The following is a 21,822-nucleotide window of genomic DNA, read 5'->3' as shown; positions in this document are numbered from 1 at the left end:
CTTGGTTCCCAGGTGGTGGACGGTTGGGGAGACATGGGAGAGAGGGATGCATAGCTTTGGCCTTGCTGAGTCAAGAGCTGAGTCTCCAGACTTGGTTCCAATCAACCCTGGCCCACACAGGAAAGGGTATGAAAATACCTTCTGCGTCCTCGTCTGCCATGTCGGGACCGAATGAGATTTGTCTCCAGTTACACAGACCACATGGATATCAAGGGAAGTCCCTCAGGTTCATTTTAATAAGCTTTAGAGTTCAATACAAATATGGAGCACAGTTAACCAGAGGGGCAGGACAAAGAACGTCGTGCCCCCTTCAGCTCACCCCAGAGTACCTGACCTCGAGCCCCAAACCCATCCCGACATCACAAGAATGCAGTCCCAGCCCAACGCAACTGAGTTGCTGTAGGCCAGCAGGACCTCCTGACTCCATGAAGAACCGAGCTGTTTGGCAGGAGGGACGGCGCAGTGCCCCAGCCTGGGAAGGGAGACAGACTCGCGTTTCCATGCCGAGAGGTACGGATCGTAGCAGCAGCATGGAGACAGAGGAATCATAGCAGCTCTGGCCACCTGGATCTCAGAACTTAATTCAAGTGGGGTACCATACGCGATGGGTGTCTGTGATGGAGGAACAAAGCCAGGGTCATGGGGAGATTTTTTCAAGTGCCCAGGGTTGAGGTTGATTAGGGCAAAGCTCTAGTCCACCTAATGAGGGTACATAGATCTAACACTGCTACCACTTTGACCACAACAGCCTAACGTACTGCACCACATTCTATAATCACATCGAACTCTGTATTGCTGAGTACTCTGCCCTCGGCAGGTACAGCTGTGGAGGCGGGTCCTAACTTGGAGAGCTAAGCGGCCAACCAAACTTATACCTGCAGGTTGTGCCTGCTAAAAGAATAAATGTGTGTGTGTGTGTGTGTGTGTGTGTGTGTGTGTGTGTGTGCTGAACTGACATGGCATGGGCTACTCTTATGAAATGAGCAGCTCAGTATCCCAGTATCATGCAGAGCCAAAGAGAAAGAACCTGTTTGCTCTCTGTGTATCTACCGCGTGTGTCTTCAGAATGGGCAAGACCCATGGAAGCTGGCTACAGTCAGGTGCACCTGAGACCAAGGACGCCCAACTTGGAGCCACAGGAGGAATGCAGACCACATTTGCCTCTGTGTCAGTTCTGTGTGTCCTTAGAGAAGCTGACACCATGCCCAGGTCGTTTCTTCTTGGTTCCAGGGCTCTTGTCATCTCGGGCATGCTCAAAGACAGGCAGGCCCGTGCTTAGAAAGTGAAGGGTCTCTTGTCACATACAGGAAACAAAGGTATTGTTATTAGCACTGTATTGACTGTTAAAACTACTTCTCTTTTGTGGGCCATGCTTCTAATCTTCCATAGCACTACATGAATACCTTTCATGGTCTAATTTCTACCGTGTTAGAGACAAAGGCCAGTCCAGTGGCTGATGGATGCTGACTGGCCATTTCACTGTGTCCCCTTGTCTGGGAGAGCCTTCTGGGGCTAAGATGGGACCACTGGCAGGTGTAGCCCTGGTGACCCTCCAGCAGAAGGGACATGATCTAGCACCTTTAGAACTGGCTTCCCTCCTTTCCCCAAGAGAGAAAGGCTGGTTTCTGGAAGCCTTGACTAGAACCCCTGAGCCATCTTGATATGTGGTGATGGGGTTGAGTCATAGAACCAAACTGAAAATGGGGGTGTTGCCTATGAGGGGCTATGATGGGAGCCATGATGGCCCCACCAGCACTCCTCCATCATGAGGATGGACCATGCATGGTCTTGATTTTCTCCAAGTTCATGCTCACCCTCATTGCAAAAGCCACATGCTCCCACGTTTTCCTGAGGATGCAGTAATAGCTTGATGATGGATTCCAAGATGCCATTTGGGTATTCAGGGGGGAGCAAAACTGCTGTTTTCAAGATAATATCGAATCACTAAGGGGAAAAACATTGGCCAGACCATGTGACCCCTCAGTCCCTCCCCCACTCCCAACCGTGCTACAGTCCACCTCCTTGGGATGGGAGAAGTCATAATTAAATCCTGCAATGGGGGTACCAGTAACCCCACTTCACGTTGGACTAAGAAGCTAATTTTTCCAAAGGCAGTTACCATCTACAAACCGCTGGTGTTTAGGTTAAGCAGGGGACCACTCGGTGGCAGATAGGCATGCTTCTATCTTTTCTTCTCTTTTTTTTTTTTATTTTTTTCTTCTCTATTTTGGATAGAAATATTTCCAGGAAACTAGATAGAAATGCATTTTCATTTCCCAATAATTCTTAGGCACAAGTTAGAAAACTGCTGACCGTCACTAAAATATGTCAGCACATCGCATTATAAAAAAAAAAAAATGCAATTCGGAACCGCCACAGGTGTATACCCACACATCTGAATATACACATGCAGCGGTACAAGGAGGGTTTCGTGTATTCAAAACGGAGCTGTTTGTGACTGACCTAAAGTTCTGCCGTGGAAGTTCATCGCTCAAGGACAACTGGAGATGTTTCTCTTTTGCTTCTCACTATACTAAAACTTTTTTTTTTCCTTTTTTTTTTTTCTTTTTGGACACCAGACTCTGCTGCTTATGCCTTCCTAAGCGCCAATACCAGGACGGTTTCGCACAAGGGTCAGAGAGGAGGCTAAGATGCATTGTCCAGCTACCGAGCATGCGCGCTGTGCAGCTACCGAGCATGCGCACAGGGTGGCCACCGGCACCTGGCCAGCACGCCCTCAGATGGACAGAAGCCTGAGCTCCTGTGGGTGGCAGAGTGATGTCATCTAGGTGTGGTACTGACTCTGGCTGGAGAGGAGGGTCCGGAGGAGGAGCCTCTGTACACTGGAGATGTAGGGGAGAGTTTAATCGGGCTGGTTGGGTCCCCCGTTTGGAGCTTCCAAAGTAGTTCTTCGTTGGTTCGGCTCAGTCTCTTCTTTTCCTGGGTCTCTTTCTCCACGTATTCCTGGAGGTTAGCATTTTCCTCCGACAGTTGTCTGCATGGAGGAGAACAATGGTTAGGCAGCAAGCGGGCCTACGAATGCCACAGAGGCTGACAGGCAGAGGCCAGGGGCGACACCTCACGGCTCACAGGTCTCTCTGCTGGGTTAGGGGAGGTTGTGGCAGTCGTGCAACAGATCAAAGGCGAGAGGCTGGAGCAGAAAGGAGACAGATGGGAGGCCACGCGGGCATGCTGCCAGAGGCCCCTAGGAGAGGTCGCTTAGAGAGATGGAGATCGCCTCTGGCCGCGGTCAGGGTACGGACGAACAGCTGCCAATCAGCCTGGAAGATTTTCCCGTTACCTCCTGCCCTAGGTACACGCCTCTGTGACCAAAGTCATTAGCTCTGCTGTAGAGTTGGTCTGTCTACCTGTCTGTCTGCTGGACCACAAGCCCCAGAGGGCAGGGGTCGAGGTTCTGTTATGTTCTTGGCTGGCACTCAGCGTAGCATTCAGAAAAACAGATGCTTGTTAGTGAAGGGGGCAGAAAGGCAGTCATGTTTTTGTTTTGGGGTCTGTGTGCACGTGTGCGTGCGCGTGTGCGTATGTGTGTGTGTGTGATGACATGGTGCTTAAGTTGCTGGCTTTGCTGCATGTTTTCAGATCTAGCACCTTTAGAACTGTTTTGCCTGCATGCATGTCTGAGAACCACTTGAGTGCAGTGCCTGTGGAGGCCAGAAGAGGGCGTGGGTGTCCCGGAGCTAGAGTTACAGATGGTTGTGCGCTGTCAAGTAGGTACAGGGGAATCGGACTTGGGTCTTCTGGAAGAGCAGCCAGTGCTCTTAACCCCTGAGTGGCCTGTCTAATCCATTTTGTGTTTTAGAAGGTGAGAGCCGCCTCCAGGAATCCACAGGAATAAGTACAAATACAATTTACAGCTGGCTGGGCTGAAGTCCTGAAACGGTACTCGGGGCCAACAGAGGGAGGAAAGGTGGCTGGGTATGGGTACGTGTGGGCATGTGGACAAGTGGTATGTCAGTGTATAAGCATGCACATGCATCAGCATGCGTGTAAGTGCGTGCATGTGTAAATGGATGTATGCATGAGTGCGTGCACATGAGCATGTATGTACACAGGATAACATATCACAGTCACACTGAGGAGACTGATCCAGCAGAGTGGGAAAAGACTCAGGTCTCCATCTCACTGGGGCGGCGTAGCCTTGCCGAACAAAATAATCTGCAGCTGGCCACGGAAGCCCAAGGTGTTTTCACCCCACTCTGAGTGTGGGGTCAAGGGTAACTCCCAATTCTTGCAAGCAGGGCTCCTGAGGAAAGACCCTGCAGGGATGGGCTGACCTGAGCTTCTGGAATGCCAGGGTTACCTAGCCACGGTTCTCCTTAGCCTGGGGACACCCCACCGATGCTCCTCTGCTAACCTCTTCCTGCTGTGGAGCCCTGCTTCCTGGGCTTGTGGTCTTCACTCACTTATGGGGAACGTGAAGCAGAGCCAGGATGTGCACCGAGGGGTCGCAGCTGTGTGCTTTTCTTCTGATCATGTGAGAGGCACCGGGAGATGATTCAGACTGGATACTGCGACATTCGGATGTTCTGGGAAAGCCGTTTTGCGAAGGGCATATAATGGGAAACGGGGCCCACCCACCTGGTAACGACTGTGTTCTGGTCGATCCTCGCTTTGAGGTCTTCGTTCTGCTGCTGGAGCACCTGGATCCTTTCTTCCAGAATGATATTCTTCTCCACCTAGGAAAGGGACATGAGTGAAGAGATGCCCACCAGCCAGCGGCAAGCCGTCGGCCCTGGCTTCTGCACTTTGGAGGATCTCTGGGAACAGTAGTTTGCTAACCGCTCTGTACAACAACTTTTGTGGGCTGGAAAGTCAGGCGAGATGGATAAGGGACCAGCATCGCCCTTTTCAGAAAGACAGAGCAGAAAATGCCAGGGTGCACTGTAGGTAGTAAAAAGCCACTGTGGTCCATATTTTAGAGTGTGTGTGTGTGTGTGTGTGTGTGTGTGTGTGTGTGTGTGCGCGCACACACACACACGCGTGAGAAAGAGAGAGAGAGAGAGAGAGAGAGAGAGAGAGAGAGAGAGAGAGAGAGAATACATACATATTTTTATAATGAGGGTCACAGGTCACACTATCATGATCAGAACCAGGGTGTGGATCCCAGTTTGTGGTCAGCTGCAGTGAGTCACTGTCCCTTGCCAGGCACACACACTTGGCCCTACTCAGGTGCTTCTGGATTAACGGGGCAAGAGAGACAAGCCTTGTGGCATATTTTGTTCCTTTCCAGCCAGAACAACAAAGCAGAGAAGCTTAGAAGTCTAAAAGTCTAGGGGATCCTCTTGGATTTGAAGAGACAGAAGCAAAGGTCAAATTTTTTTAAAACAGAGAGAGGAAGCCTTGGCACCCTATTGGAAAGGCTTATTACAGTGACAGTCTCCCCGGTTTATGCCATCTCTCCATCACTGTGAGATCTAGCTGATGTGCGCTTTCGTTCTAACTTTAGAATTTTTTTTTTTAAAAAGAGGCTTTACTCTGTAGCCCACACTGGCTGGAACTCGCCATGTGACTCAGGGTGCCCTGGAGTACACAGCGACCTTCTGCTTTAGGACCCAGCTGCTGCAGTGCCTGGGATGAGCCGCCACACCCGGATCGCCCCATGAAAAGGGGGATGGGGTGCATTGACTGTTCCTGTAGCTAATCTTTAAAGAAAACTGCAACGTGCTTGGGGAGGACTGGAGCAAGGCATGCTACCTGGCTTTCATCTTTACTCCCAGGACTTAGGAAATAATAGATCCCCACGACAGGAAGTCATGTAGGCCTTCTGCAAAGCCAGAACATGGCAGAACATAACCAGATCAGCCCAGGGGCTCGTGGGTGGCTCTATGCAGACATTCCAGTCATCAAGAAGAAGATGAATGGCTGCTTCAAGGGTCACCCTACCCGGGACACATGACAAGGTCAGATCTGTGCAGCCCCTGTGGTCCGTGGTAAGTGCTGGGCTGCTGGGAGGAGCTATGTGGCTCCCATTGTCCAGGACAGTGGTAACAGACACACCTGTCTCTCTCTCCACTGCCTGCAACGGACCTGTGCAGCAAGAGATGCCTGCAGCAGAGAGCTGCACGTGGACCAATGCAGCAGGCGCCGCTGGGTCAGCTCCTGGTTTGTGCAAACCATTTGCAAAGGATGTTTCAGAGACAAATGGGGATGAGATGTGCATTAAGTCACTCTTCGAAGCTGGAGGCAAGATACACGTCTGTAATCTCGGCATGCTGGTGGTGGAGGCAGTGGAATCACAAATTTCAGACCAGCATGGGCTACGTCGCAAGATCCTAGCTGGGAGGAAATGACCTGTTCGTTGGAAGAGGGCTATAGAACACTGTACAAGACAAAATTTGGTGTGTGTGTATGTGTGTGTGTGTGTAGGAGAGAGGGGCATTAAGACATCTCTGAGAAGTGTTAATAGTAGAAGGAATACGATATTCTAATTTTCTTATTTTGTTTATCTTTCCTACCACGTACACATTCTCTCTTCCTCTTTCATAGTAGCAATCATTTAAAAAATAATAACAACAAATGGGGCTGGAAAGAGAGGTCAGCTATTAAAAACATTTACGGCTCTTGTGGACCTGAATTTGGTCCCCAGGACACAAGGGTCAGGACGTTCCAGGAGGATCTGTTGCCCTCTTCTGGCCTCAGTAGGTACTACACCTACATGCACACAGAATTCATAGTTTTAAAATTAAAACTCTTATCTGGGCCTTGGGCCTGTAGGAGGGGGCAGATATTGCTCTGTTTCTCTAGGCTAGCTCCCAGGAACCTAGCTGATGACTGAGGGGCAAAGTCTTTGTTTTGAACTGAATGCTGCTGTCCCTCCAAAGCTGCTGAACCCCTCTCTGCCAGGTGCAGTACCAGGACATGGGGTCTTTGGAGGTGATTGGCTCATGAAGGTGGACCCCCATGACTGAGATCTCCACTCACAGACTAGGTACAACTGTCCCCCTTGTCCTGTGGCAGTACCATAGCTGAGGTTAGCTGTCGGAATGGAAGGACAGAGCTTTGCCCAGGCCTGGTAAACAACAGCGATGGATCGTTCTTGCTGTCGCCTTAGTGGTGGAAGGACGTGGAAAAGATTGGAGAAGTAACCAAAAGAGGCCACCAGGTCTCCTTGTCAGAAGTGAGCCACAGGCAGGGAGGGGCACGCCTCACCGAGCACGGTCACTAGCGAGAGCCACAGCATCTGCTCTCTGGAGCAAGCAGGCCAACTAACTCACCAGCTTTTCAAGCTCGATGATCTTCTTCTCCTGCAGGTGGATCTGCTGGTTCTTCATCTCGAGCACCTGCTTCAGGCTCTGCATGTCTTCTTCCAGGTGCTGGTACGGAGCCAGCGCGATCTACAAGGGCAGAGAGTGCGCGCTTTATACCAGGTTCCCTGGCACAACGCGCCAGGGAGGAGAAGGGAGAGGAGGAGGAAGAGGAGGAGGGAGAGGAGGAGGAGGACAAGGAAGAGGAGGAGGAGGGAGAGGAGGAGGAGGAGAAAGGAGAAGAAGGAAGAGGAGGAGGAAGAGGAGGAGGAGGAGGGAGAGGAAGAGGAGGAGAGGGCTAGGGCCTTGGCTCAGTGCTGGAGAACTAGCCTAGCACACATGCAGCCCTGGGTTCAATCCACTCCCCCACAGGGTAAAGCCAGTATAGTATTTCAATGGACGGTGCCCTTCCTTAATGTTCACCTCTCTCCAACACTGCGTTGGATAATAGGAGGTTTTCCAGCTATTCTTGGGGGAAAAAAAATTTACCTTCTTATAAGTCACATCTTAGCTGGCCCTGTCCAGTGCCAGCCTAGAGCACATCTGTGAAAGTAGGGTATGGATTGTCTCCAGCCGGAGAGGAAGTTACAGTACCCAGGGCCCCTGCCTGAGGGATACTGTGGGATTTGGCAATAAATGGCAGGTGCTGGAGAGACCCAGGGTTATGGTCTGTCTTGGGGAGAGGAGCTGTCAGGCACTGAACACACATCCCAGAGACGTTGGGATTCCTCTCTGCAGCAGCAGTGGCTCAGTGTGGAGGCCTCGTCCTTGGGCAAGACTGCAGAGGAAGCCAGCTCATGTCCCCGCACACTGGGTGGCCCGGGTGGATGGCCATGATTACCTCCAGCTGCTCCTCTGTGGTTTTCCTTAGAGCTTCCTCAAAGCGCCGGGCTCTGTCCCGCAGAGATTGGCTTTGAAAAGTTAGAGTGTCCACCTGGTCCTGTAAGTGACAACAAGAGATGTCCCTCCAGGGGCCACAAGGATAGACACAGTGGCAGCTAGGGGGTGGGCAGGCTAGTTTTCATCAACCTGTCACGAGTTGGGGAGAGGGATGCTGTCAGATTATCTGTGTGGTATTTTCTCCGTTAATGATTAATGTGGGTATGCTCAGCCCACTGTGGGCGGAACCATCCCTAGGCAGGTGGTCCAGGGCTGTATAAGAATGGTAGCTGAGTTAGCCTGTACAGCAGTTCTCCTCTGTGCTCTCTGCATCAGTTCCTATCTCCAGGTTCCTGCCTTGGCTTCTCTCAATGATGGGCTGTAACCTGTCAATCAAATAAACCCTTTCCTTCCTAAGATGCTTTGGGTCAGTGTTTTATCACAGCAACGGAGAAGCAAACTAGGACCCGGAGAGAGAAGGCTTTGTACCCTTCACCGGATCCTCTCATCCCAAGCTCACGGTTGACCCTTCTGACCTAAGGGTTGCGCTGTCCTATGAGGGCCGCCACACATTCTCACCCGGCTTAATACTCTCCCCACTCGACCAGCAGCCCCATCTTGGGGCAGCGGTCTGGTCTGTGTGTGGTAAAGGAATGGCAGCATGCCTGTGGTACACAGGACCCCTTCCTGCTTAGTTTCACAGTGACTGTGGCTAAGAAGACACCCGACCCCAACCCAATCACAGTGACGGTGTCACCGCAGCACTTGAAGTGCACTTGCCAGTGAATTTGCGCTCTTCGTGACTAAAGAGTACAGGAGCTCTTCCACTACAGGTCACTTGCTGAGGAGTCCACAGTTACCCCCAATGACTTCGTTTCGGCTATATTAAAACACAGGGGCCAGGGGCTTTCATGAACTCTTCTGGAAGAGATATGGCCTTAAGCCATGATTGGAAGGAGCTGGGACTCGCAAATGAGGTGACACAACATGCTCACATGGGAGCCAGCTCACCAGGCTACTTCCTTCCTTAATAACATAGAGCTTCCATTTCCACACTTCCTGTGTAGCCCTGGCTGTCTCAGAACTCACTGTGTAGACCAGGGTGACCTCGAACTCAGAGATCTACCTGCCTCTGCCTCCCAAGTGCTGGGATTAAAGGTGTGCGCTACCACTGCCTGCCTTTTGCTTTTGGGAAATAAAAGTCTCCAACTTGCCATTAAATGCTAACACTGGCGCACGGGGACAACATCGCTGTCAGTGGGAGTTTGTGCTCACGAGAGCTAAGGAGTGGAAAGTGTCAGTTTGGAGCGGCTCCTCTGGGCCAGCACTGGGCTACGTCCATCACCACTGCACTCACCTTCCAGAATGGGCTATAAAATACCTGGTGCTACCCGAATCCCACAACAACAATCATGACCCAGGAAGGATTTAAACAATCCAACCGACATATTTCTGCCTTGTTCACTGTTCAGAACAGATCTGCAGAGATGTAAGGACTCTCACAGCAGTCAAGTCAGGATGGAATGGTTTTCAACCCTCGATGGCTACTTTATGTCGTGCAAATGATGTGACCCCTCTCAGAGGTCAACAAATGGCACACTAATAATAAATGTCCCACTGCCTGTTCATTGCAGCTGTTCCTTCTTCTTGCCCCTCGCTACAAGCCAGGCGGATGTTAATTCAGCCTCACACCTTGCTGTCCTTCATCTGTGCATGTCCCCATTTTACAGGTGAATAACTGAGGTTGGCAGAGGCCTGCGACCCTAGATCATTACCCTAGATCTCAAAGCTAGCAAGAAGTGGTAGGGTGGGGATTTGAACCTCTAACTGCCCAAACGAGTAATTTCCCTAGCTGCCTGGGGACACTGGGAAGTTGGCTTTGGCTACTCTGCACTCCACACACCAATGCCCAGCTCAAAAAGTTTCTGCTGGGGGAAGAGTTACAGCATACAGAATTGTATGGCCTTTGGCCGATGGAGCGGAGAGGACTCCATGACGTGAAAGACAAGCACCACACTGTTGCGTTGTACCCCAGGTTCTACGTTTTCTGCAGTGTTCTCACTGGGACCCTGGCTTCCTTTTGGGATGGGCTCATTATAACAGAGATGTCATCCAGAAGAGCAAGATTTCTGTTATAGTCATGGGAACAGTTGTTCCAATTTCCAGACAAGGGTGACCATGACATTTAAAAACCCTGTCTTCTCTAATCAGAATCACTCGAGCTGGGGTCACGGCTGGGCTGTCATGTCTCCGTGGGTTCCCAGGCGGCTCTCTCTAGCACCAGGGCTGCTTCTGGCTCTTTAAAGGCAACTGGAGGGTCTCAGAAGGCAGGAAGGAGATAATATGCCTGGGAGACACCACACTATCCCCTTGAGGAACAGGAAGAAGCCAGGCAGCTTGGCTGGCATCCAAGACCAACATCTTCCCCAGGTAACAGTAAGAGGCACAAAGGGTGATTTTTTTCATCCCACCCACCTCCAGGTAACCTAAGCCTCTCTTAAAACTAACACCAGAGTGTTCCAGGCACTGGTGGCGCATCCCTTTAATCCCAGACACGGGAGACAGAGGCAGGTGGATTTCTGAGTTCGAGGCCAACCTGGTCTACAGAGTGAGTTCCAGGACAGCCAGGGCTACACAGAAAAACCCTGTCCTAAGAAAACAAAACAACCAAATAAAAACCTCCAAGGGTGGTCTGCCAATTCCAGCCTTCATAACCTCATTGTTTTCTAGAATGTTCTCCTCCCATCCCACCCCTCTATCCAGGTACCTCTGACACAGCAAATGCCCTACGAACTTAATGTCCTCTGATGCATTATTCATGAGGCACAGTGACTTCTCAGAGCTGTTACATTTTCCCCACAGCTCTGTGAAGAGAGAACCATGTCTTCTGCGTCTCCATGTTCCAGTACATGGCAAGGGTCAGATAAATGTCTACAAGTGAGCATAATGCTGTGGCTGTCCTGACACCAGCTAAGGAAGTAGGGGGAACACTGACTGACCTGTAATGACAGCCGCAGCTTTTCAAAGTTTTCTTCCAACTCCTTCTTCTCAAATTCATGGGTAGACATCAGTTCTGGGAGGAAAAAGACGATATCAAATTGAGAAGTGGACCTTTCTTTTGAAAAGCATAAAACAATGCTGTTTGGTCCAGAGACTTCCGGTAGTGATGGACGGCTACAGCAGACTCCAGAGTTCCTCTGCTCATGTGAAACTGACTGTGATGATCGGACTTGATTTTTGAGAGAAAGAATGAGGTGATCAGGAGACAGAGCAATGAGGGGGGGAAAGAAAGAAAGTAGGGAGAGAATGTATCCTGCACAACCTTGGCCCTTTGAGAACCTTTGCAAACAGCATCGGCTGAATGTCCCACCTTTCCTCACGGTGAAACAGCTGATTTTTTCCATTCCCAGGATTTGCCCTCCCTGCTTCAAAGCATCCAACCAGGGCTGAGGAAGGAACTTGTCAAGGTGGAACTGGAGAAGCCATCGAGGACATCCTGGTGACCTCTGGGCCACACCCTGAAGACTAGGGAGCCCCAGGTTCTGCTTGAATAAAGAGCAGCTCTAAGACACTTGGCCAGAAGGAAAGGCAGGTTGCTCTGCTATTCTGGGGTGTGGGAGGTGTGGGGGTTGGATCACTGTGTTCTGTGGAAGGCCTCATCCCAGCAATAACTGATAAATCACACAGATGAAGCTGATGTAGGTGTTAGGCGAATATCGTCTGTTCCCCTCCAGACAGAAGAGTCTTATTAGCTGGATGAAGCTCCTATCATCCTGCCTAGACCAGCGGTTTGTTTTTGTGGTGTGATTAGAAGGGTGGACTGTCCCCTTAATCAGCCTAGATCCCTTTCTTGGGATGAGAGAGCTCTGGGAAGCAACAATTACCACCTGGTTTGCCATGAGCTGTAATTAGGAAAATCTGCGTGGTTTCCATCAGCTCAAAGCTTTAATGGTGACTGGGGTTGTCAAGACCCTGGTTTGCATAGCCAAAGTGAAAAAATAAAGTTTGTGTTGATTTCATTGACTTTATTTTTTTTATATATATTTATTTTGTGTATGAGCGTTTGCATACGTGTATGTATATGTACCAAGTACAAGGTCAAAAGAACTGGAGTTATAGATAGTTATGAGCTATCATGTGAGTGCTGGTCACTGCAGCTGAGTCCTCTGTAAAATCACCAAGCGCTCTGAACCACTGAACCATCTCTTCAGCCCCTGAGTTTATTGACTTTATATAAACTGGCCTTCTGGTCTACCTGCCTCTGTCTATGATTAGTTTTAGTGGTTACTGAGATCATCGTCATAGTATAATGTATGTTAAAGTCCTATTATATAGACCACATGATCTCAGCATCATATATAATTCAAAGGCCTGGGATGTGGTATCTAAGCAAGACTTCATTTGTAAGAACAAAAAAATCTACCAGGCATAATGTGTGGAAATACAGGGGGACAGGGGGAGGGGGAATACCATAATTTATGGATTCCAAACTTCAATGTCCCAAAGGCAATATGTCTGTAGCTTGGGAATGGGCACAGCCAGAAGGTCCCAACACCCCGAGGGACTGGGACATTGAACACCATTGCTTACTACACAGTCTTGGCTTCCCATAATGCATTTCTTCATTTCAAGCTCACAGAACTCTGTCCTGTCTGCTCTCTAAAGTGATTATTCTCAATTCCTGCTGCCCATTAGGGTTTTGGAAAGCCCTGATGAGTGGAATAATCTAGGCTAGGTTTTTGGAGTTTGGGATCTGCATACCGACTGTCTAAAGACAATGGCGGGGTTTGAGGGCACTTTAAATTTGTAGCTGAGGGTAGGGACTCGGGAGCTGGACTGAGCCAGTTCTCAGGATTTTTTTCTCTCTTGTCTCCACCTTGGGCTTATGGGAAAGATTCTTGAAAGAGGTGACAGTATGGGTAGATACTCTACAGTTAGTTTGTTGTTAAAAAGACTGTTTTTAAAACAATAAAAAAATATCTGGGCCACGTGGTGGTGGCACGCACCTTTATTCCTAGCACTGGGGAGGAAGAGGGGTCTCTGTGAGTTTGAATCCAGCCTGGTCTATAGATCCAGTTCAAGGTCAACCAGGGCTACACAGAGAAACCCTGTCTCTAAACAACAACAATAACAACAACAACAATCTCTATAAACTTACATTTGCTTCATGATTATTGTGGATAAGGAGTCAAACTCCAGAGGTACTGCTACTGCCTATGAACATCACAAAGACGCTTAATCTTATCAAGCCTTATGCAGGAAAAGGCCCAAGTTATCTCTGCCTATAGAAGAGTGGCCCCTGAGTCTCACTCCACCTTGAGTCATCCAAGGAACTCTAAAACATCTCATGTCCTCATTGTGTGCAGACCCAAGGCTGGTAAGAACTTTAAGGGGATTTTAATATTGACTCAAGGTTCTGATAACTCCTTTGGAGGAGAGAAACAGAAGTCCGAATGCACGAAGTTTTAGACACGGGACTGGGGCTAGAACCTGGGACCTGCTGCATGCTAGGCACGCCTCCCCAGCCCTGCCTGAAGCCTTACTTTCTATTTCTTCTTCTCACGGGAATGAAACACAAAGGCCACAATAGAGAGGCAGAAGGACAGAAAAGAAGGAAGCAGGGGTCCTTTGCTCTGCTGCCAGAGGGGTTCAGCTTGCCCACTTGTGCTCACTGCACACAGGCCGGTACGTACCTTGGACTTTGTGGTCATGGTCATCCTGAAGGATGGTGATGGCGACCGTGTGGTTATTTTCCATCTCCAGCAGAGCAGCCTCGTGGCTGGCAGTGATGTCTTCCACCTGAGGGAAAGGCATGGCCACTGGTTATCCGGAGAGCTGGGGTGGCTGTCAGGAATATCCTTGTCGCTTGGGAAATGTAGGAGCAGCTTAATGGGAAGAGACAGTCAGTGGCCCCACCAGAGACAAGTCACTCTGCTGGGATGACAGACACTCCCGGTCTAGTACCAAGGTAAAGTCAGCATTTGCAGGTGGCATGGTAGTTCCTGGAGTCACTCCCACAGCCTGGCTCACTGCACAAAGATGTAAGTCCCACTTGACTGGGCAGTGGTGGTACATGCTTTTAATCGCAGAACTCCAGAGGCAGAGGCAGGCAGATCTCCGAGTTCAAGGCCAGCCTGGTCTATACAGTGGGTTCTAGGACAACCTCGGCTGCACAGAGAAACCCTGCCTCAAACTGCTCTCCTCCAAAAAGAGATGTTCCACTCAGAAAGGCCTGTCCCAGCCACCTCTGTAGAGCCCTGGACCAGGACATCGCTCGCCCTGAGAGGCAGTGATGGGGCAGGAAGAGTCCTACACGCCTCTTCTCAAGGTTTCTTAGTGTCAGGGAGTGGGAGCTACTCTGCCCTAAGCTCTCAGACTCTATCCTACTCTACCCTCATAAGGCAGGCATTTCTATGCCCATTTTGCAGATAAGGGAACCCAGGCTTAGGTTTAACATGTTTCACCTAACAGCTAGAAAGTGACAGAGATAAGCAGGGTCCCCAGCTCTCTCTGACCCCAATGGTGCTATTCTCTCAGATACACACAGCGCCAGCTTCCTCCCAAGGTACCGGCAGCAAGTGGACCTCTTGGACCTTCTCCTCAGTTCCCAGGTGAGGCCAGCAGGCTCACACATGTCCCCTGCACCAAGGTCCTCAACTTAAGCTTGCCTTCCAGGTTGCCACCTGTGAAGGGTTTTCCGTTCTCACCGCTGTGCAGGCTGCCCCAGATGTTTCTGGTGTCACTTTTGGTTTTCGGTCCTGGCGACTGAACCATGCTGAGCCTTGCACATGCTGAGCAACCGCTCCGTCAACGAGCTACGCACCCAGCCTCATTTTCAGATGTTCTGAATCCTTTACCCAAAGACTACTCCTTATGGCGTTCATTGTGTTTTTATTTGTTTGCTTGTCTGTTTGTTTACTTAGGGTTTTCGAGACATGGTTGCTCTATGTAGCCCTGGCTCTCCTCTCTGTAGACCAGGCTGGCCTTGAACTCAGAGATCTGCCTGCCTCTTCCTCCCAAGTGCTGGGACTAAAGGTGTGTGCTACCACCACCTGCCTGCAAGTGGCTCTTCTTGATCCATCATTACCTTCAATCTGTTTATTGTGTGCAAACATTATCTCTCTCCATTGCTTTTAGACTTCAGGCGTATGCCACACTGGAGTAATTACTCAGATTACTCACTCCCCATGAAGGCCTCTCCTAGACATGATACAATGTTTATCCAAATTCTTTGTCACGAATCTCTTATACAGCCACCACACAGTGTAGTATGGATACTATGCATGTTCGACTGTCTCCACACATGCCTTCACATCCGAAACCAGTTTTAACAAAAATGCTTGAAGAAACCTGGAACACAAAGCCTCTATTGTTCCACACTGTCTTACAAGTAATTCACTAATTCAGTGTATTTCATGACCATCAATTGTGTTAAAACCTGACATTTTAAAACCACAAATCCAGGAGAAAAAAAAAATTGTCTAGATCCCCAGGACTTTAGTGGCCCAGTTAAGGACACATAGCTTCTAACTGACGATATTTGGTCACTTGCAGAAACCTCATATAGAGGAAGATATGTTATCTTCAGTAAAGGAAGCCCGCTTCCTAGGCGAGCAAGCACGTGCATATGCAGGTATGTGTGCAGTACCCAACATGGCCACAAGAGGGCAGTAGATCCCCTAGAACAGGCGGTTGTGAGCTGTTCAATGTAGGCACTGAGAACGGAATACAGGTCCTCTGGCAGAGCGGTTAGCACTGCTAACCACTGAGCATCCTCCCTCAGCCCCCCAATGTGTTTTTATGTAAAACCTGTACCACTCAGACTCTCCATTGCCGTGACCAAATGCCTGACAGAAACAATGTAGAGGAAGAAAGAGATGTACTGCAGAGTTTCAGAGGGTTTAGTCTGCAAATACTTGGCCCACGTGCTTGGGCAGAATATCATGGCAGCAAGGATTTGTGGGGAAGAAATTTCCTTACCTCACAGTGGACCCGAAGCAGAAAGGAAGAGGTCTTCAAAGACATGCGCTGTGGCCTACTTCCTCTAGCCAGACTCCAGCCACTGAAGTGTCTACCACTGCCTTTTCTTTCTTGTTTTTTCTTTTTAATAAATCTTTATTTATTATATGTAAGTACACTGTAGCTGTCTTCAGACACTCCAGAAGAGGGAGTCAGTTCTTGTTACGGATGGTTATGAGCCACCATGTGGTTGCTGGGATTTGAACTCTGGACCTTTGGAAGAGCAGTCGGGTACTCTTACCCACTGAGCCATCTCACCAGCCCACCACTGCCTTTTCTTATTTATTTATATTATGTAAATGGTGTTTTGGCCAGCATGCATGCCTGTGCGCTGTATGCATGCAGTGCCTGTGTTGGCCGGAAGAGGGCGCCTGATCCCTGGAACTGGAGTTACCGATGGTTGTGAGCCACCATGTGAGTACTGGGAATGAACCACCAAGCCATCTCCCCAGCCCCCTTTGATTTTAGTTTTATTTGTATGTACGTGTCTGTGTGCGGGTATAAGCAGGAGTCATTGGTGACCTGGAGCTGGAATTACATGCGGTATAGACTGCCTGATCTGGGTGCTGGGAGTGGAACCCAGGTCCCCTGCAAGAGCAGCTCTTAAGCTCCTCCCGCCCGCCCTTCGCAAAACCTCCACACTAGCTCCAATCAAGTGTCTGACCCAGGAGGCACTGGGAGAGATTTCGAATCCCAACAGTAACGGCGAGGGGTTGATTCCCATTGGGGATAATCTCATTTTGTGGGAAACTTTACCTCTCATCTGCCCGCCACCACCGTACTGATTCCCCCACCCCCACCCCCACCCCCGCTCCCGTCCGGTGCTGGGAACGAATCAGCTTTGTTTATGCTTGGCAAATACTCTACCACAGCGGTTCTCAACCTTCCTAATGCAGTTCCTCATGCTGCAGGGACCCCCAACCATAGCATCATTGTGTTGTTACTTCATAAATATAATTTTGCTACTATTTATTATCAATCATAATGTAAATATCTGAGATGCAGGATATCTGGTATGTGACCCTGTGAAAGAGTCCTTCTACTCCCAAAGGGTCATGGCCCATGGGTTAAAACTACTCTACCACCAAGCAACCTTCCTAGTCTCTCTCTCTCTCTCTCTCTCTCTCTCTCTCTCTCTCTCTCTCTCTCTCTCTCTCATGAATTGTCATCTTTTAAAACAGGAAACTCACTGGACAGAGCCAACAAGGAGCCCACAGCAATGTCTGTGACAGCATGGCTTTGGAAACACCGTGTCTCTCAGTTGCCTGGGCATTCTTGCTTAAGGTGAACTGAGCCTTGACTCACTCATGACTCAGTGCTAAGAATCCACTCTGAAGAGAAGCTGACCAGAACAACATTCAACGCCCCAGTTCCTAGTCATATGAGGTTCTAGTGTAATTTCTGTCTAAAACCTTTCAGTCTGGAGGAAAAACAAATGGTTGAATGGAAGGGATTGGAGAGATGGCTCAGTTCATAAGAGCACTTCCTGCTCCTGCAGAAGCCTTTGGTTCACTGTCCAGTACCCACACCAGGTAGCTCACAACTGCCTATAATTTCAGTTCTAGGGGATCAGACGCCCTCCTCTGGTCTCTGCAGGAATCAGCATGCCCAGTAGTGCATAAATACACATAGGCACACACATATACATGTCAAAAATTAGCTGGGCGTGGTGGCGCAAGCCTTTAATCCCAGCACTGGGGAGGCAGAGGCAGGCTGATTTCTGAGTTCGAGGCCAGCCTGGTCTACAAAGTGAGTTCCAGGACAACCAGGGCTCTACAGAGAAACCCTGTCTCGAAAAACCAAAAAAAAACCAAAAAAACAAAAAAAACAAAAACCTTCCCTTTCTGCTCCACTAAAAATGTCGATTAACCCCCCAGTGCTGTCTGTAAAAATAAGAGCTGCGTTGTTATCTAGGGGCATGGTATTTATACAGCCCAGTGTAAATGAAATATCTTTCACTGGCCCTTGGTAGGATCTTGTCTCTCACACAAATTTCTATGGGGAGTTTCAGAAAAGAGACAGAAAGACTAAGTGCCAAAAGCATCCATGTGTCCCCAGTGGTAAATATGGCCCTATTGGCAATAGCACATTATGGATGTCTGCAGCCGAGGCGTGTGCCTTGGAGTGCCGGATGGCAGGTCTTTGATTTAGTGTTGAGGGACTACTGTGGTCAATATGATAAGGCTGATGTAAGGGCATGCCAAATAACTCGCAGCCTCTGGGAGGTGCTTTTATGAATGAAATATTGACCTCCAGACTCCAATGAGCCATGTGGAGTTAACGGTATGACTATTATGTTCAGAGTGAAGTCAGTGGAAACCTGTGAGCTACAGTTTGAACAAACCCTTGCTCTTCCTATGGTACCAGGCTCCTCAGGGCAGGGGCTCCTCACAGAGACAAAAGAGGACTGCTCAGTCTGAGGAGAGGGCGAAATCCTCTGAAGATATTTGCATGCGTTTACACCAGTTTCCCCATGGAAACCAAAAGATGATCTAATACATTGTAGATGACAAAAATCCGAAGAAAAGGTCTTCCTCCATTGCCAGCCTGCGGCAGGCTGTCCCCCATAGGCTCACATATTTGAACACATAGCCCTGGGTTGGCAGAAGTGTTTGCGGAGGATTAGGGGGTGGAGCCTTGCTGGAGGAAGTACGTCATGGGAGGGGATGGGCTTTGAGCATCTGTAGCTTTGCCTTGCTTTCAGCGTACTCTGTTTCTTGTGTACAGCCAAGGATGTGAGCTCTCAGCTTCCAACGCCTTCCATCTTGCCTATTTGCTATGCGCCTCTCTTTTGCCATAAGACTGTTCTCTCTGGCACCGTAAGCCAAAATAAATTTTGTCTTCCACAAGCTGCTTCCATAGCAACAGAAAAATAACCAATTTAACAAGCTCCTGCTGCCTGAAGATCTTTCTCGTTTGGCTAGGACCTTGGGTACAGCCCGCTTAGACTAAAGCATCCTCCCTTCTGCCTGTCCCACAGAGGTAGGATTCTGGGCTCTCCGGTGGAGGAGGCTGTCAGTTTGCCCATCAAACAGCCCCACTTGTTTGGCGAAACAGCTGTTCCCTGGAGCAGGACTCAGTGCTGCTGGAGTCGACTTGCTACTCAGCGGGGTTGGGTGCAGAGGCACCACGGGTGGAAAGCTGTCTCTCAGATGAGCAAAGGTGGAGTTCTAGGCTTTTCATTTAGCCACCTGCCAGACTCCATCAACGGGGGCTTTGACAATTCACTTAGAGAAGATGTAGTTTGAATGGGGCATCGCGGTGCTATTTCCTCATTAAACTCAAACCAGATTAAACTCCCATTTGCCCCCATCCCAGACATGCATCCTCATTAGAGGAGCCAGAGGGAGCTGGCCTGGGCTTAAACCCTCCAGAATGCTCCTGCTAGCTTATTTTTCTTTTTTTCTTTTCTTTTCTTTTTTTGTTTTGTTTTTCGTTTGTTTGTTTGTTTTGTTTTTGTTTTTTTTGAGACAGGGTTTCTCTGTATAGCCCTGGCTGTCCTGGAACTCACTCTGTAGACCAGGCTGGCCTCAAACTCAGAAATCCTCCTGCCTCTGCCTCCCCAGTGCTGGAATTAAAGGCGTGCACCACCCGCCGGGAGCCCCCCCACCCCCGCCACTCCCACGTCACCCTGCCTGTTTCCTAGTCGCTAGCCCAGGGCAGGCAGCAGGCTGTATTAGAGCTTCCAGGTTGACTCTGCCTCATTCCCAGTGTGGCCTTCTCTTCAGCTTGAGGGATGGGGTGTCCAGGAGGACCCCATTTTCCCGGCATCATCTCTGCTCAGCACAGGGACTCCAGTATCAGACAGCAAGGTCCCGGGCCTCACTCTGTCTCTGCAGACTATCTTCTGCAGGGAGGATGGGGCTGGCTGGTGGGCAGGATAAGAGATGTAACACAAGGTGATAGGCTGAGTGGGTTCTGCCTATTCAAACTCCTCGTGGGGGGCTGTGCCTGCCACCCACTTGGCAAGGTTGAGTTTTTAAAGAAAATGGAGAAAGACGGTTCGGTGAGTCACAGCAATGCACTCCTCTAGGAGAACAAGGGACTTCTGCTCATGCCTCATGCAACGGAATTCGGTGGCTTACTTAACCCTGGGACTCTGTTTTCTTACCTGTAAAATGGGGATAGGAATGGCCATCTGGAAGGGTAATGGAGTCAGGATACATCAAACATTGAAAGTAGTGGCTGGTGCAGAGCTAGGGCCACATGCATGTTTGCATAGCTCCTCTGTCCATAAAGAATATGCGAAGAACAGATGACCAATAAGGGGCAAGTGTAAAACTGCAATTATTGAGATGATCTTAACCGGACCCGGATGTATGAGAGGGCGCCATAGCGTCTGCAGGTACAGCATTCCAGGGTGCAGAGAAAGCCAGAATGAGGCTGGCGACTGAGCTTCACCCCAAGCCTCAAGTGGCCCCAGGCTCTTCTCACCTGCTCCTGGTGTTGGCAGCGCATGCGCAGCAGCTGGTCCTGATGCTCCGCCTGCAGATGCGCGCTCTCGGCCTGGAACTGCTGCTGCAGCCGCTCCTGCAGCTCCTGCACCTCGGCCTGCTGCTGCCAGCCCAACCTCCTCAGCTCCTCCTCGAACCGCCGCTCCAGCGTCTCCTTCTCCTTCTGCAGCTTCTCACACTTGGCGGTGTTGAAGGCTGCAGCGAACAAAGAGAGGCTTTCTTTATTTAGCGCCGCTGTGGGGCGCAGACACCTTGAGGCGCAGACTCCGCGATCACCCACCATGGAACATAACTCAGCGGTAGAGTGCTTGGCTTGGCACGCCTGAGCCTCTCCCAACACCAAAATACGATTAAAGAAGTAAACAGATAACATAAGCCATAGGTGGGGGAATCTCTGTGAGTTTGGGGCCAGCCTCGTCTACATGGCAAGTTCCACGCAATCCAGGGCGACACAGTGAGGCTCTGACTCAAGAACAAGTAAACAGAGAAATAAATAAAGCACACACACCTCGAAACCTTGTTAGTACACTATATCGTCATGAAAGACTTTCTTCCCCGGAACCATTTGAGGAGCAGGTGCTCATTGGCTGACCCACTGTGTCTTAATTCCCTAGTATGTATGAAGCTGCTTACCCACAAGGCTAGCTCACTCAGGATATCTGTGACACAACGGTACACCCAGTGCTCAGAGCTGTGGGGACTGTCCCGGCCAAGGCTCAACGTTTTCCTACTGATAACAGCTTATGCCCCCTTACTCTGACATTCGTGTCCAAGACTTGCTGGTACAAACAATACTACACATAGTACAACATGCATGTTCACTCACTTGCCAGGTCACTTTTCATTAAAATGAGCTCCTGGGAGCGGAACTTCCATGGCTTTTAAGGCTATGGGTGTCTGTCACCCAGTGGTTGATGCTTTCTTTCAATATCATAGTTAGTGACCACCAGGGGGCGGTATGTCGCTTGAAAATGTCCTGAGGGTGTGGGTGGGGAAACACACTGCTTGGTATGGAATTACCTTCTTCTAGAATTCTTTTTGGTGAAAATGTTGAGGTAAAATAAAAGGAGTGGCTGACAGCGAAGTCTGAGATGTTCACAGAAGGAGAATGAGCCACCAGTGGCCTCTCCTGTTGCATTCACTGAGACACCTGGTAGCAGTTCTAGGGCGCTGTGGCTGCACGGAAGCTGGCTCCGAGAAAATAG

At 49.7% G+C, this 21,822-nt stretch overlaps 1 protein-coding gene across 5 annotated transcripts in view; it reads right to left on the bottom strand.

Annotated features, from left to right (window-relative positions):
• Nucleotides 1-206: 206 nt before the first annotated feature.
• The window catches only part of Mtus2 (microtubule associated scaffold protein 2), a 360,212-nt gene continuing 338,596 nt past the window's right edge, over nt 207-21,822 (bottom strand). For all 5 annotated transcript variants that reach the window (XM_021222671.2, XM_029533663.1, XM_029533662.1 and 2 more), the window contains 7 exons: nt 20,598-20,812; nt 13,838-13,943; nt 11,144-11,217; nt 8,107-8,205; nt 7,236-7,355; nt 4,600-4,697; nt 207-2,995 (listed from right to left, as the gene is read on the bottom strand). In XM_021222671.2, the coding sequence (XP_021078330.1) occupies nt 2,782-2,995; nt 4,600-4,697; nt 7,236-7,355; nt 8,107-8,205; nt 11,144-11,217; nt 13,838-13,943; nt 20,598-20,812 (926 nt within the window). In that variant the 3' untranslated portion in view covers nt 207-2,781. The remainder of the gene's footprint in view (nt 2,996-4,599; nt 4,698-7,235; nt 7,356-8,106; nt 8,206-11,143; nt 11,218-13,837; nt 13,944-20,597; nt 20,813-21,822) is intronic.

The sequence above is a fragment of the Mus pahari genome, chromosome 23 (assembly GCF_900095145.1).
Source record: "Mus pahari chromosome 23, PAHARI_EIJ_v1.1, whole genome shotgun sequence".
NCBI classification, from domain to species: domain Eukaryota; kingdom Metazoa; phylum Chordata; class Mammalia; order Rodentia; family Muridae; genus Mus; species Mus pahari.
This window is presented reverse-complemented; position numbering and strand designations above follow the sequence as displayed.